Here is a 15,042-nt window from a genome sequence, read left to right on the forward strand (position 1 = left end):
TTTATACCTTGATTGTTAGGCGTTTCTACTTAGTTAGACATAGTAATGCGGACGAAATTAGGCTGGTAAGGTAGACTCATGAGGGCAGGACACTGAACGGTAATTGTCCTTTCGCTACCAGGATGGAGGCGGTTTCACGTAAGCACGACTGTGTGGAGAACATTGGAATGAGGTAAACGGTACTGACCTTGTGGATATTGATTGGCCGACCTGATAACAACGTCCACCTACGGCCAATCGACACGGAACCGGCAGGAGCTGTACAGACCTCTATCCTTGACAGAGAGCCAATCAAATTTGATAGGATGGCTCATGCGGGATTTTCGGTCAGGGGCCATTCACTGCCGCTCAGGAGTTGGAGAGCTTGGAGGGACGAGCTGCAGGGGTCTGCCAGGATATGGGATGTACAAAGCGGATGGGTACCTGGTAAACCTTCACTCCGTCTCGTAGGCAGCAGCGACACAAAGGCCCCAACGGTCTTACCGTCGATCTCCCGGTCATTTGAGTACCTGAGCTGCATGTAGCATCGGTTGGCCTGGTCTCATCGAAGGGAAGAAGATGCGTAAGGCATGAGGATGAGTGGCGAGCCATGCGACGTTTTTAGCGTAGTAAAGGATGAGCTGATGAGATTTGTCACCACGTTGTTTTCACGACAGCAAGTTTCCTAGCATATTGAACTTGGATTTCCTCGCAAGTGCTATTCACTTGCGGCTTCATGTGCTGGCGGGGTGGTAGTTTCGAAACGCAGGACCTGACGCTGTAGCGAAGACATAAAAATCAGCTTCTCTTCCCTCTCCTCCACGTTTTAAACCGTTCGGCCCACTCGTGTCATTTCAGCCTGGGAGTACATGAGATTCGATCATTTGGCAACGTTGACGGCAGATGATGCGCTCGATTGAAAAATGCTATCAAACATGAGCTTGACCAGGTGGAGGAGAGTCTTGAGCAAGTAAACCCGTGGAACAGTGTTTTGGGGGCTACAAAGCCCTCGCATGGTGACTGATCCACGAGAATCATCAGGGAAAATAGCCAATGACATTGGGGATCGAACAGTCACTGCATGGACATGGTACGAGGGTACTCTTCCGATAGTGGGAGTGATAAGAACATGGCTGGTAGGAAATGTTTTGTACCTTCGTAGCGTGGATCTAAACCACCGCCAAGAATTGCCTCAGCCCAACCATACCTCTTTCAGGTGATGTCACATGTAACCTAGCCTGGGCGCTTAAGGGTAAGGGCGAGGGTGATGGGGTATGAGGGGCGGTTTTAAAAGCGGCGTCGCTAGGGTGCGGGTCACGGTTACCTCGGTGCAGATTTCCTCCCTTATTACCGCTAGGCACATAGCTTAGTTGATTGAAATATCCTCCCTCACACTAGGTAGTGTAACTTCACTTGATACGTTACACGCGTAGCACATGCGCATTTCACTCACCTCAGCCCTCTAGGCATGCAGAAGGCTCTGCGGCGGCAGCCATGGACCTGTGCCAGATGCCTGCGCAAGCAGCAGAGATTCAATTCTACCGCCGCCGGCATAGCCGTGGCCGACGATAACACCTTCACCCCTCCCCAGCTTCACGCGTCTTCCTCCGGAAACGGCAGCGATAATGCCCTCCTACGTGAGGTTTTCAATCAAAAGACCTTTTCCAAGACATCTTCCACGCAAAGGTCGGGCTTGATAGGAAACACGTTCCTCACCATCCCTCAGGGCTTTCAAAAATTTGCAGAGGCAGCGGTGATACAATGCAAGAGATTGGTAGAGAGGACGCTTGCCGCTTCCACACCGGAGCAATACAGAGCCATACCAAAAGACCTTGATAGACTCAGCGATTTGCTATGCCGAGTTATCGATCTCTCCGACTTCATCAGGAGCATACACCCGAGTGACGATGTGGCCGCTTCAGCCTCTGCCTCATATTCGCTCATGTTTCAGTACATGAACGAGCTCAACACAACCACGGGATTGAACCAGCAGCTTAAGAGGGCTTGGGATATGCCAGAGGTTCAGTCCCAATGGAGTGAAGAGGAGAAGATGGTCGCCGTGCTCCTGATGAGGGATTTTGCGAAATCGGGCATTCACCTTCCCGATAACCAGAGACGGCAGTTTGTCTCTCTGTCGAATGATATCGTCCAACTGGGAACCGATTTCATCAACCAGATGAGCCATGCGAGGGATTGGGAGTCTTTCACTGTTGGCCAATTGGATGGTATAGATCCCACATTGGTCCAAGGCTACAAGAACCACGAAAAAGTACAGATTCCTGTATCGAGTAAATGGTCCAAAATGGTCCTGGGTTCCGCTAAAAATCCTGCGACGAGGAAGGAAATGTACATTGCTGAGAGAAGCGCTTCCAAAAAGACCATTACGACTCTTGAAAAGTTGCTCCTACGTCGTGCCCAACTTGCCAAACTCACGGGATTCGACAACTTCGCACAGATGACTCTGATAGAGAAAATGGCCAAGACACCAGAGGCTGTGAACAACTTTCTAGAATCTGTCAATGCGAACAACAAGATACACGTACAAAAGGAACTCGCTCCGCTTCTCGAGCTCAAGCGCAAGATGGACCAAGGTGCTGAAGAATTGAATCCATGGGATCACCACTATCTCCTGGCGAAGCTGGACCAACTGGAGGGAGCTTCAGGTCCTCGAACCTCCAAGTCGCGCTTACGGGAAAGTGCCAAGTTCTATTTTGCAATCGGCCATGTCATGCAGGGTCTGTCAAGCCTGTTTGAATCTCTGTATGGAGTCCGATTTGTGCCCAGGGAGACCAAGCAAGGCGAAGTCTGGCATCCAGACGTCAGACGATTGGACGTGTACACGGACAAACAAGAACACATTGCCACCATGTATTGCGATCTGTTTTCACGGCCTGGGAAACAAAGTCACCCGGCTCACTTCACCCTTCTGTGCTCACGAGAAATCTCAGATGAAGAAGTCCGTGAATGCGCAGAGCGCAATGAGCCACTGAACAATGGCATGCCGACACTTGTGAGCACCAACCCGACGTCTGGCGTGACCTCTCATCATCAAATCCCAATCATCGCACTAGTATGCGGCTTCCCACAATCCAGTGTAGCCGGCGAACCTGCGTTGCTTTCCCAATATAGCCTCGTCTCGCTGTTTCACGAAATGGGCCATGCTATCCACAGCGTTCTCGGCCGCACCTCCATGCAAGGCATCTCGGGAACACGAGTAGCAACAGATTTCTCCGAACTGCCCTCGGTTCTGATGGAAAACTTTGCCACAGACCCAGCGGTATTGAAACTTTTCGCCAGACACTGGAAGACCGATGCTCCCATGCCCGAGGAGATGCTTCAAATTCTTGCCGAGGAAGGGTCAAAGGAAGCTTCGAGACAGGGCGCCTGGAACAACGAGAGCCAGATCCTCATGAGTATCCTGGATCAGGTGTACCATGGAGACGGACCTGTCCAAGCTCTCCGAAGCGGGCGCTACGACTCTACCGCTGTATATTACGATGTGTGGAACAAGCACGGCTCCGTGCCCGAGCCATGGGGCACCTCGTGGCAAGGATTCTTCGGCCACCTCCACGGCTATGGCGCGAGTTACTATTCGTACTTGTTTGACACGGCGATTGCGCGACGTGTCTGGACAAATGTTTTCCGGAGTGGCAGGGACAGCGGCGCAATTGACCGTGCCAGTGGAGAGAGGTTCAAAGAGGAGGTCCTCAAATGGGGCGGTGGGAGGGATCCATGGCTCTGCCTCGAAGGCTTACTCGGCGAAGGGAAGGGAGTGCTGGTAGAAGGTGGAGAGGAGGCCATGTTGGAGGTGGGACGATGGGGAGTCGGTGTCGGGGCTGGGTCCTTGGATTAAAGCGTAACGACGGGACAGAGCAGGCTCTCTTAGTCTATGGATGACCGACCCTGTAAATGTACTTTATAAAAGGACTATTATTATGTATGGCCCCCCATTGTCTCCTTACCGAGTATATATTTATCTATCAGCCAGGGGACTGCCGAACTTGGTTCGACATAGGATCTTCATCTTCTCGAGGATGAATCCTATAGCGCTGCGCTTCGCCGTTACACCGCAAAACACCTCGAACCTTTGCTGGAGGATCGGGGGATACACCTCAACGTCAATCGCGAGAGAATTGGGTCAGAAAGGGGGCTTGGTTTCACCAGGAAGGGAGTCAGCAGCACAGTGTTGACAGGAATAAGATCGCCAATACCAGGTCTAAATGCGAGATCTTAGGCATACGCCCAGGCATTGCCACGAGACATTCCCACACGACTCCTCGAAACATTCGCCAGGAAGCCGTTTGTCGGTCTCCCTCCTGACGACCTGCCGCTATGATACTTCACGTTCCGACCTCCGACGACCAATAGGGTTGCTGACCTTCTACCCCGGGATTGATCCCCACAATTGGTCTTTTGCCCATTGAACCCCGGGGTAGCTACTCGCGTTGTCTCTCGATGGTCTTGTTTTGATGACTCGTTTTGCAATCGAAAGATCTCTTTCTTGCTCTCTACGACCCCATTCGAGGATGGCTCTTCGTGGTATCTTGACGAGGCTGAGGTTCCATCCACCAGTACAACCTGTCCTGTCTCGCGAGGAGGTATTGAAGTTGCACAATGTCTTTTGCAAATACAACCCGACTCACTGTCGCCGGAGTCTCATGACAACGAAATGTTTCGCCCCAAGAGTCATTAGGCGATCGGTTGGGTCTCTATCTCCTGCACGGGCAACCGACCATGATACAGGCCTTGCTCCCTTTCGCAAGGACGACCTGCCGCCTGACTTGGAAGTGCCATCGCCGGTGACCATTGACGATGTCGAAGCAACAAAGTGGTCTGAAACGACGGACGTCCTGGTCGTAGGGTTTGGTGCTGCCGGTGCCGCAGCTGCCCTCCAAGCTCGCGAGTCCGGCGCCCAGGTGATCGCGGTCGATCGTTTTGGAAATGGCGGTGCGACATTCTTCAGTGGCGGCGTTATTTACGCCGGGGGTACAGAAGCCCAGCGCCAGAATGGTGTCAACGACTCACCCGAGGAGATGTTCAAGTACCTGAACACCGAGGGTTGTCCTGTTCAACCGGAGACGTTGCGAAAATTCTGTCAGGACAGTGCTGGCAATGTCGAATGGGTGGTCCAGCATGGCCTGCTGTACGGTGGCCCAGTCTTTACCGAAAAGACAGCATTTCCACCCGCGCCGTACAAGATCTACTATTCGGGCAATGAGGCCATGCCCTCGTATGCGGAAAAAGCGAAACCGGCGCCACGCGGCCACATGGCGGCAGGTAAAGGCTTTGGAGGCTCCAAGTTGTACAAGACCCTCCGCGACGCTGCTGAGAAGGCCAAAGTCAGGTTCCTGCCCCATACCAAAGTCACTCGACTTGTCGTCGACCGCGACCGTCGTGTTGTCGGTGCAGAGGTGCTGAGTCTCCCTCAGAGCCTCTGGAAACAACACGACAAATTGTTCAACACGGTGCACCCATGGGTACCATTCAACGCTGGTCGTTCTAAGAAGGCCATCAAGGAGGCGACAGACATGGAGGCCCGGGTGACCGAGCGAAAGCTAATCAGGGCCCGGCACGGCGTTGTGCTGTGCTCTGGCGGCTATAATCGTAACTTGTCACTGGTCGAAAAGTACCAACCCGTTCTGGCAAAGCACTACGAAAAGACGTTGCCGCTGGGCTCCATCAGCGACAATGGAGCCAGTGTCGCTTTGGGAGCGTCAGTAGGGGGCGTGTCGTCCTTGCTGAGCCATATCAGTGTTGCACGAACAATGGTACCTCCCAACGTCTACGCCAATGGAGTACTGGTGAATGCTCACGGCAAGCGGTTCATCAATGAAGGAGCATATGCGATGTTCATCGGTACGGAAATGCTCAATCAGCCCGACGGGAGGGGCTATCTGATCCTCGAATCCCGAGACTTCTGGTACGGCGTGTACAAGTCTTTCTTCACCGGGGGCAACTTCCTGCTCTGGGGCGCCCCGGCACTCATCAACATCTTCTTCGGCGGTACTCGACGAGCTCGATCGCTGGAGAAGCTTGCAAAGAAGATCCAAGTCCCTCCGCAGGGACTGAGAGAGCAGATCGAGGAGTACAACACCGCCTGCCTCTCAGGCCAGGCGGACAAATTGGGCAAGCTGAAAGACATTTTCCGCCCGGTTGCCAAGGGTCCCTTCTACGCCGTCAACGTATCTCTCGGGAACAAGTTCAACCCGGCGCAGTCGATCACCATGGGCGGATTGGTCGTGGACGAGCAAACAGGAAACGTCAAGCGCGAAGATGGCAGCGCGGTGCCCGGCCTGTACGCCGCCGGGAGAGCAGCTGTTGGGGTTTGTTCGGGCGGATTTGTCAGTGGGATGGCGTTGGCCGATGCCCTCTTCAGTGGTCGTCGAGCAGGCCGTACTTGTGCCACTCGTCCGCTCGCGGCCTCAGGGTAGAAAGCACCAGCTAACTTGGTGATGATTGTTGGATGTCACTGTACATAGTCGGACCTGTCCGTCTGGCCATTTTTTCTTTGGTCTGTCATCGGTTTGATTTTTCGTCGGATGTTATTCAGCGTATCAGCAGCTTGAGAACATGTTTATGCCGTTAATTCCCTTTCTTAGCAAGCTTGCACCACCGGGCGAGTTCGCCGGCAACTGGATTTACAGGAGAGAGAGAGAGGAGAGGAGAGGAATATTGGATTGTCAAGGTGTTAGACTGTGATTGCTACGCAGCACGCAACTGCGCGTAAGGAAACGCCAAGGAGTAGCCTCGTCGCTATAGTACCGCTGTGGGGTTAGTGGATGGACCGCCAAGGGGCTTATATCCACTTTCGTGCCTATAGGCTCCTCTCGTTCCATATCTAGTTCCCCCTTCCTTTATACCACTGAGAATTTCACCTTCTGCCACGTTCAAGACAAGTAGTTTCCTCCTACACATTTAACAGTGAGGGCGGCGTTTGTTACCAATTTAGGCTGCGACGACCTTGATTTCGCGCTGCTCAGTCTTGATCCCTTGCAGCTTCCGAGCGACTCTGTCAGTCATGGCGTCCTCGAGCAACTTGTCCTCCACCAACAGCGCTGCGATCACGGCACAAAACGAAAAAGCGATCGACGAGTAGTACACCATTTGGAACGACTTGAAAAAAGCAGTGTGAGCAGCATCGGTGGCGCTCAGGATGACCTGAGGAGTGATGCCTGGGATTGTGGCGAGCCCCGCTTGATCACCAGCAGCAATGTCTTGGACCAGCTCGATGGCCGCGTTTTGAGTCAGGCCGGCCTTCATGGCGGCGGGAATGACGTATTTGGGCAAGTTTTTGGTGATTTGAGTGTTGAGAATCGTGACATATACCGCGTCTAGGACCATTGTCAGCCTTGGCATATATCTGGAAAGGTTTGTCAACCAAACGAACCTGATATTGTGGAGAAGCATGTCCGGATGCTGAATAGGGCACCAATGGCAATGCCGAAGTCTTTGGTGTCAACCATGAGAGGTGCACCACTGATCGTGATGATCTCCATGTATCCAATGCCCAAGCCGACAAGGATGCTGAAAACCGCGGCCATGGCAAGTGTCAAGCTTGCCGCGGCGCTGGCACCCACAAAGGCAGTGAAGATAACGCAGGACAGGAGCAACTGCCACTTTATGTATCTGAACAATTTCACCGTGAATCCAGCCAATCCCTGTCCAGCTAGCACGCCGGCCGTGATTGTGCACTATTCAGGGTAAGAATGAGAAAAGGGGAGACAAAAGGGGCATTCTACTTACGCTGTACCACCCAGCCTGACTTGGTGTCCTGCCGAAAACGTACCCCAGCTGCTGTGGGTAGAGGATGCACAAGGCGTAGAAGACCATGGAGCCAAAACAAGAGCACGCCAGCAGGCAGTTAAAGTTGCGGCTCCTGAAGAGGCGGAGTGGTAGCAGAGGCAAGGCAGGCTTTCCAAAGTATTCTGACAAATGGTCAATACCTTCCAAGACAGTCATTGTCGGGGTCCAAATCTTACCCCATAGGACGAAAACGATCATGACAACCCCTCCGACCACGATAGGTACGATGACCTTGTAGGAATCCCAAGCTATCAGTCGTCAGCTTTTTGTGTGCCTGCCCAGAAGGGACCGTACATACGATATCTTTGGCCGCCCCACGAAATTCCGAAGAGGAACGGTACCACTCCACCGCAAAAGAGGATCAAGCCAATGTAGTCAAGCGACTTGACGAATTGCCATTTGGTATGTCGGGTGTGCAGTTGATCGAACTTGGGAGGATGGTAGCAGATGACGAACAAGATGACTGCGGCAAAGGTTGTGCCGGCCAGGAGATAGTAGATTGATCGCCAGCCTTGGGAAGTGTGTGTGGCCAAGGTCAGTGCTAAGAACTTCAATCAGCATCTCGCGGCGCCACACCAATAAATTCTGTCACAGGAAGGTATACATACCAATTCCAGGCGCAATTGCTGAGAGAGGACCAAAGAGAAACGCGACTGCGCCGAAGTACAGATAGCGATACTTGTTTGGCAAGAGCTCTGCCCCAATGGCGGCACAATGGGTTTGAGTGGCTGATCCGAATCCCATGAGGACGCCCTATCCACATCAATCAGCCCAAAAGATACGAGAAGCGATTGATGCTCCAAAAACTTACGGCGCCAATCAGCGTGTCGACTGTCTTTGCTCGACTGGCGACGATGTACCCAATGAAAGCGATGGTGCCGAAGATGATCTGGTACCACCGACGACCAAACAGGTCCGACAAACGACCGACGATGGTGAAGGAGACGGTCTGGCACACTGTCAAAGACAGGATGATCCAGATTGAATTCGGACTCGGGCCTGTGCTTTCTGTTAAGATGCATGAAGCGGCTGCATACGTGCAGTCCACATACCAAGATCTGCTAGAATGACACTCAGAGAGAATGATGGCATCACATATGCCCAAAACCCGGCAGCGTAGCTCAGAACCATAGCCTGGGTCTTCATCAGCATCGCGAGATCAGGTATATCCCGATAAATCGATTACACATACCGCCATCGACCCTACCAAACGCCAATGGCGAAAGTAGTGGCGTCCCAGGACCGCCGAGTCCTCGACTCCTCTGGCTTCCTCTGCCATGGAGTCGGTGTCAGAATCGGCATCCAGGTGTTCGATCTGCATATCAGAGTGTCCGACGTGGGAGGCATGTTGAAAGCCCTCCGTCTTCTCCTCCTCCTGATTGTTGGTCTGCATGGCTCGATTTGTCTGTCAGAGTAAAGTCAACAAAGTCAGTCAAGGCGAGCAGGATCACACGATCTCTCTCTCTTCTGGCAGAGACCCTGCACTGGGGTCTCCCCGGCTTATAACAAGCAGGTGGCACCGCAAAGACCGTCCCCCTGGGGACCCCAGCCAAGTGGTGGGCGTCGGGATCTGGGAAACAAGGCTCCGCCGCACCGGATGATTCCCAACCTTGTGGGAGGCGCTAAAAGTCTTCTTTTCAGGACGAATCTATTCCTATAGCAGCTGTTGAGCCTGGGTCGGTGTGTAGTCTCACGTCCACAAAGGGTCATGGGTCTATGCACCTTGACTGTTATGTTCCGGAGCGCTCCCAACACTTCTTCGTCAGACCCTCTTCATTCCCTCCCCCTAGCCTTGGTGTCACTCAGAGACGGCCGGAAAAGAAGGCTGCCTGCGACGGCTGGGTCGACAAACCCACATTAGGGTCGGGTCAGGCGGACATGCTAGACTGCAGAAGAGCTTGACTAGCGAGCGCTACTGACCTTGCCATTTCTTTTGTCTAGAATGTGTATGTGAGAGAGGGAGAAAGAGACAGAGAGGCATACGCGCAAGTGATCGCGGCTGCAAGTGGCGAACAAAGAGGTCATCGAGCAAAAGTTCTGCCATCCCAGCCTCCGACACACACACTCTACGGAGTAGGTTTCTCTTATTCACAAACTGAAATACACAGTCTCATTTCCACTCAGCCTACACGGAATATCTGATACGAGATAGTGACCTTCCCTATCTCCTTCACACCAATCTTCCCTTGCCCCACAAAAACAGTGTCGTTCACCCAGGCATATTCCTCACTCCGGGAGAAGATCCTCGGAATAGTGTAATAGTACAGCTGACCAAAGTCCACTTCGCACTTTTCTCCTCCCGAAAACGTCTTGAAGACGTCTGGCGTCACGTGCATCTTTCCGGTGTAGGCAAACTCCATGTTCAGAGAGCCGTCGTCCGAGAGAGCACTGGCCCGCGCGTCGATCGACACGATGTTCCCTTTGATCCTCATCCAGTCCGACGCTGTGACCACCTTGGCGATCTTCTGGCCGTCGGGGAGTTCGAGGGTGCCTTCCGTCACTGAGAATCCGCGCGTGTGGAATCGGGTTAGTACAATAGATGCACCACTTTCTGACTTTTGACAATTTCCACAAAACGATAGAAACGGGGACGCCGGCCCCGGAGCTCCCGGAAGCAAGAAGCAGCCGGGAGGGGAAGGGAAGGGATGGGACGACATACCGTGAGCAACACACAGATCCGAGTATTTTGTTTCAATGTGCGGAAACCCAGCGGGACCGGTCATGTTGAGAGTGAAGACGTGGGTGAGTTTTGGAGACGCCGCCATCTCTTGTGTCGTCCAACACCATAGACTGAGGGGGAGGGCTTGGGGATGTTAGGACCAAGGGAGACTACTTGGTGACATTCGTTGATATGGTGATACCTCGATTGTTGTTGCTAATTAACCCCCGATACTTTGTTTTTCTTGGTGTCAAGAAGTCGGATCTGACCATCTCTTTTACATCCCGGACCCGGAGCAGCCTCAATCTTAGGTTCTAACAATGGAAGCGGTGCAGAAGAGGTCTAGTTCAAGTGTACTATTGGTGCCTATGTGGTCTCATTAGCTAGCCCATAAGGGGTAACAGCTTCGCAGGTACGACCCTTCTCTTCGCCAGATGAAGGAGCGGAGGAGGATCTGCAAAGGGAGTGCTCCCGCAATCGTAGCGTCATCTCAGCTGTGAGGGTCAGGCTTCGCAGCTCATACCCAAGGCTGCAGTGGTACCAGGTTCCAATCCAGCAGGCGAGCCTAGGGGGTTTTTCTCTGTCACCCGTAAACGATAGCAAATAATAAAACATCTCATTCTTTATCCTCCATCTACCCTTGCAAGCAATGCTCTCCTCCCTGACTAGATCTCATTGTAGCACGAAGCCACATGCATTCTCTGGTCCTTTTTCCAATGTACTTCAGGTACATCAGGAGCCTTGAAGCCCGGAGGAGCTTCCGCAACCATTGGCACCGCTTGGAGTAAAGCCACCGCAAAGGTCAGGTAGGCCGGAGCTGCAGGTTCGCCCTCGATCGTTGTGGCGTCAGTAAGATAGGAGGGTTTCAGACTCAGAACCGTGCGTGAAGACGGTCTCCCTTCTATGGTGATGATGTATACATTGTCTCTATCAAGCTTTGCCGGCTTCATCACTTGACCAAAGAAGTAAGTGATTTTGATGCTGATGAACGGTTTATCGTCGTCGGTATAGCCCGTGGAAGTATATGAAATGAGGGCTGTCTGGCCTTTCTTGACGGTCATGACGGGCCGGACAATGTCTTCCGGTGCCTCGAGGCACTGCTTGGTCGCTTCGATTCGATCAATCTTGACCCCAAACTCCCTCCCAACATGATGGATCATTTGATGGTTGTAATGCTTCTGGTACCAGATGGCCGGACTTTTCTCATCGATCGTCTCCGCAATGGCTCCTCCGAGGCCAATTACTTGCAACACGCTCGCATTCGCTTGATCCTGACAGTCGAAGTATTCCATCAATTCGATGCGCTTGATATCGTTAGACAGGCCAGATAGTAAAGTAACTACCCGTTGGGTCATCAGATCGGGATTGAGCCCAGTGGCATGAAACGTCGCGTTGCCTCGTTTACATGCATTCTTTATACCCTCTCCAAAAGCTGCATCCCGAGCGGGTAGATAACTGTACGGATGGCTTGTCACGACGTTCTTGCCTGCCTCAAGGAGCCTCACAAAGTCAGTGAGCGGGTCCAGGAAGGGAGCGTCTAAGGCTGTGTGGACCACCACGTCGCAATCGATCTTGAGGAACTCGTCCCAGTCGCCGGTAGCCTTGACCCCAAGGGGTTCGATGCCCGCCAGAGTTCCAACATCGACGCCCTTCTTCTTGTCGGAGAACACAAAGGCCCCGACGACCTGGAATTCTGGTAGGCGAGTGGCTTCGCGGATGACTATACAACCGGCATCACCAGGACCGAAGATGGCGATTTTATACGGTGTCGTTCGTGTGGCCATTGTTGGTAGTGAATTTTGAATCGTGGAAGACAAATTCAGGCAATACGACTTTGTTGTGGGGGAAAGGGGTCAGGCCAGAAAGGTTTCAAATATATTGATTGTCAGTCACCCTGCATTGATCCGGTGTCCGGGAGGAACTAGAGACTTCAGACTTGGCCTTTAATCGGCTCACCTGTCAGGACCAAAGGCATAGAAGCAACTGACATCCTTGAATCTACTTCAACGTTACAGAACCATGAGACTTAGATTTGACTTTTTAGGTGAGGTTCGATGTCCTCGGAATAAAGATCACAGTCGCACTTACTAAAGGTAAGTCAGGGACCGCTGGACTCATGTCAGAACCGCTGTATGCGTGATCACTTCATCCTTCGATTTCAACAATGAAACCTTCGCCATGAGCTCGTTCTATAGCTTCTTCTCACCATATTCCGATCAAGGGATGCAGGGTCTGCTGGTTTCACGACCATCCCTAAACAAGTCACCTGGCTTTGCCATTCTGTTTGCCGTTACTTTTGTTCGACGAACCCTCAGGGCCGTCAAATTGCAAGCCAACGAGCGTCAGAGAGATTGCGACCAAGACAAAAGTGACAACTCCCATCGGGTAGGAAATATGGTATCCCTCATCCACCGCTAGGGCAATCCAGACTGGCCAGGCCATTGCCCCATTTGCCAGAATATCCGCCGACGGGATGATCAAGATGATGGCAAGCTTCTTCCAACCCTTCAAGACTTCGGCCTTTGTTAGAACGTTGATTATAGAAGCCGCTATAATTGGCATTGTCGAGTTGATCGCGGGAAACCACAAAGGCATTCCGAGTACTTTGAAGGGTTGAAACCCAAAGTATGACTGCAGACCCCATTGATTGACTGGGTACTCCAGGAACAGATTCGAGACGTAGGCAAATGCCCACAGCTTCCACACGCTGCGGGCCGTCATGGGTGTCTTTTGGCTCCGGAATTTGGTGAACCACCAGTATCCAAACCCGCCGTTGAATGTGCCGTACGAGGCCAACATGAACCAAGGGATCGGCCGACCATCATGGGCGTGCAATATCAAGTCGGTTTTGGCGAAATAGCAGCACCCGAGCGCGTTGATCAATGGGTCCAGCACCACGCACAGCGATCCGCCGAGCATGAAGAGGGTGCTTGTAGGATCGAATCGGAATATCAGCTGGTATAGTGCGAAGAGGATGCAACCGATATAAGGGATAAACGTGGATATGGTAAACATGACGCTTTCATCGTATGGCATCTCCGTGACCGTCGGTGGTCGCTGGGACGTGAGTGGGTCAAGCATCTTTGCGTGTGCGTGGGTGACGGTTGCGATTGAGCCCCGACCTCAGCCTTAGATGGTTTGAATTTAAGATGGTGACGGAGAATATGCAAAGGGTCAAATATCACGAACGATAAATAAAATAGAATAGATTTGGAGCAATTCGATGCCGGATAAAGGGATTCTGGAGCCAATTCGGCTTATTCTTGTCATGATGCCGGCACCTTCTATTGGCAGCCGAATCCAACGGACCCAGGACTCGGAAGAAGGACATATCACTCATTCCGCAAGCGGCCTGCTTGATACTCTCTGTCCGCTGCTCATCAATTACTATACCATTCACGTGGGTTTACCTGCCTGCTTTTAAGGCCCAAAGAGGTCGGCTTGGAGTATTTCTCCAGGGATCTTTAGCAAGTCTCTCTATTCGGCAACCACTAGGCAGCACCGGTCGCCGCAACATACACTATTTACACCAAGAACAGACATAGCATGGTTTTTGGACGTCTCAGTTCCCCCTTTCGATTCGGCATTAAGCACCTCTTTCACCATTCTTTCATTTCAAGTTGTCGAGCTACTTGTTCAGCACATACTGCCCGCCCTCGACGACCGAATAGTTTTTCCCCGTGAGGATGACCATCTTGGCCGCCTGGAAGAATCTCTGCTCGTCCGGCACAACGACCTCCTGGTAGTATTTATCCGACGAGATCTTGGCCCAGGTCTCCAGGGACGGGATTTGCAGCTGAACGACCCCGTCGTAGCCGAGGGGATTGTTGCTCTGGTCGATGTGGAACTAGATGGGGATCAACAACGGTTCATTAATCTTTTGAAATAAGGTGGCAGTGATTCACGTACCTGCCGGTAACTCAGAACTCCCTTGGATGACAGGAATCCTCCCACCAGGGGTCCGTGCTTCTCTATCCAATGTTTCTGGAACTCCTCGACCGACAGATTTTCATTCCGTGTGACGAATGCCAGCATGGTTATTGGGTGAGAGGGGCTTTCGGGGGGAGCGCCATCCGTCCCATTCGACGCTGCGGCCATGACTGGACCAGGGGATTGATACGAGTCTGATTTGCTTGTAGGTCGCAAACAAGGGGTGGAACCTATTGAAATTTGATCCAAGGCCGAAAAAGGTCCCAGAAGTCCGAGAGCTCCAATTCGAGTGAGAATTTGGTGTCATGTCATGGGTTTAATAGCCTCGTGAAGGTATTGTACTCGCTGACTCGGTACCCAGATACGATACATTCTCCACCCGCCCCCTCCCCACTTGTCATCTCTTCAGCCAATCGGGAGTCGCGGTATGTCCTGATCCGGGGTGACTAAGCTATTTTCGATGAGTTTCCTCTCCTGTCTCTTCTACACATCGGACGCTGCCGACGATCTCCGCTGGGTGCAGCTCGGCGGCAGCCGGATCGTGAAAAAAAACATACATACAACATCTCCGAGAAACACTACTGCATCACAACCCACAATATCACCAAGACACCGTCTACACACCAACCCACACACACGCACATCACCAACGCACTGAGCACCGCAAGTCA

At 52.4% G+C, this 15,042-nt stretch overlaps 6 protein-coding genes across 6 annotated transcripts; 2 read left to right on the plus strand and 4 right to left on the minus strand.

The window, feature by feature from the left end:
• Positions 1–1,447: 1,447 nt before the first annotated feature.
• Positions 1,448–3,832, plus strand: AYO20_11492 (hypothetical protein; the record flags this gene model as incomplete). Its single annotated transcript, XM_022649740.1, has 1 exon — positions 1,448–3,832. One exon carries the CDS (start codon positions 1,448–1,450, stop codon positions 3,830–3,832), a length of 2,385 nt encoding a protein of 794 aa, XP_022494285.1.
• A 673-nt stretch (positions 3,833–4,505) lies between these two features.
• AYO20_11493 (hypothetical protein) lies at positions 4,506–6,410 on the plus strand (the record flags this gene model as incomplete). Its single annotated transcript, XM_022649741.1, has 1 exon — positions 4,506–6,410. One exon carries the CDS (start codon positions 4,506–4,508, stop codon positions 6,408–6,410), a length of 1,905 nt encoding a protein of 634 aa, XP_022494286.1.
• A 514-nt stretch (positions 6,411–6,924) lies between these two features.
• Positions 6,925–10,547, minus strand: AYO20_11494 (hypothetical protein; the record flags this gene model as incomplete). The annotated part of the gene is made up of 10 exons (XM_022649742.1): positions 6,925–7,310; positions 7,367–7,670; positions 7,723–8,030; positions 8,081–8,323; positions 8,391–8,535; positions 8,594–8,781; positions 8,835–8,916; positions 8,975–9,187; positions 9,996–10,282; positions 10,442–10,547. 10 exons carry the CDS (start codon positions 10,545–10,547, stop codon positions 6,925–6,927), a joined length of 2,262 nt encoding a protein of 753 aa, XP_022494287.1.
• Positions 10,548–11,106: 559 nt separating this feature from the next.
• On the minus strand, positions 11,107–12,225 carry AYO20_11495 (hypothetical protein; the record flags this gene model as incomplete). Its single annotated transcript, XM_022649743.1, has 1 exon — positions 11,107–12,225. One exon carries the CDS (start codon positions 12,223–12,225, stop codon positions 11,107–11,109), a length of 1,119 nt encoding a protein of 372 aa, XP_022494288.1.
• A 478-nt stretch (positions 12,226–12,703) lies between these two features.
• Positions 12,704–13,522, minus strand: AYO20_11496 (hypothetical protein; the record flags this gene model as incomplete). Its single annotated transcript, XM_022649744.1, has 1 exon — positions 12,704–13,522. The coding sequence occupies one exon, from the start codon at positions 13,520–13,522 to the stop codon at positions 12,704–12,706; it is 819 nt and encodes a 272-aa protein (XP_022494289.1).
• Positions 13,523–14,069: 547 nt separating this feature from the next.
• Positions 14,070–14,539, minus strand: AYO20_11497 (hypothetical protein; the record flags this gene model as incomplete). The annotated part of the gene is made up of 2 exons (XM_022649745.1): positions 14,070–14,288; positions 14,351–14,539. The coding sequence occupies 2 exons, from the start codon at positions 14,537–14,539 to the stop codon at positions 14,070–14,072; spliced, it is 408 nt and encodes a 135-aa protein (XP_022494290.1).
• Positions 14,540–15,042: the final 503 nt, after the last annotated feature.

Source organism: Fonsecaea nubica, assembly GCF_001646965.1.
Source record: "Fonsecaea nubica strain CBS 269.64 chromosome Unknown Scaff159, whole genome shotgun sequence".
Classification (NCBI taxonomy): domain Eukaryota; kingdom Fungi; phylum Ascomycota; class Eurotiomycetes; order Chaetothyriales; family Herpotrichiellaceae; genus Fonsecaea; species Fonsecaea nubica.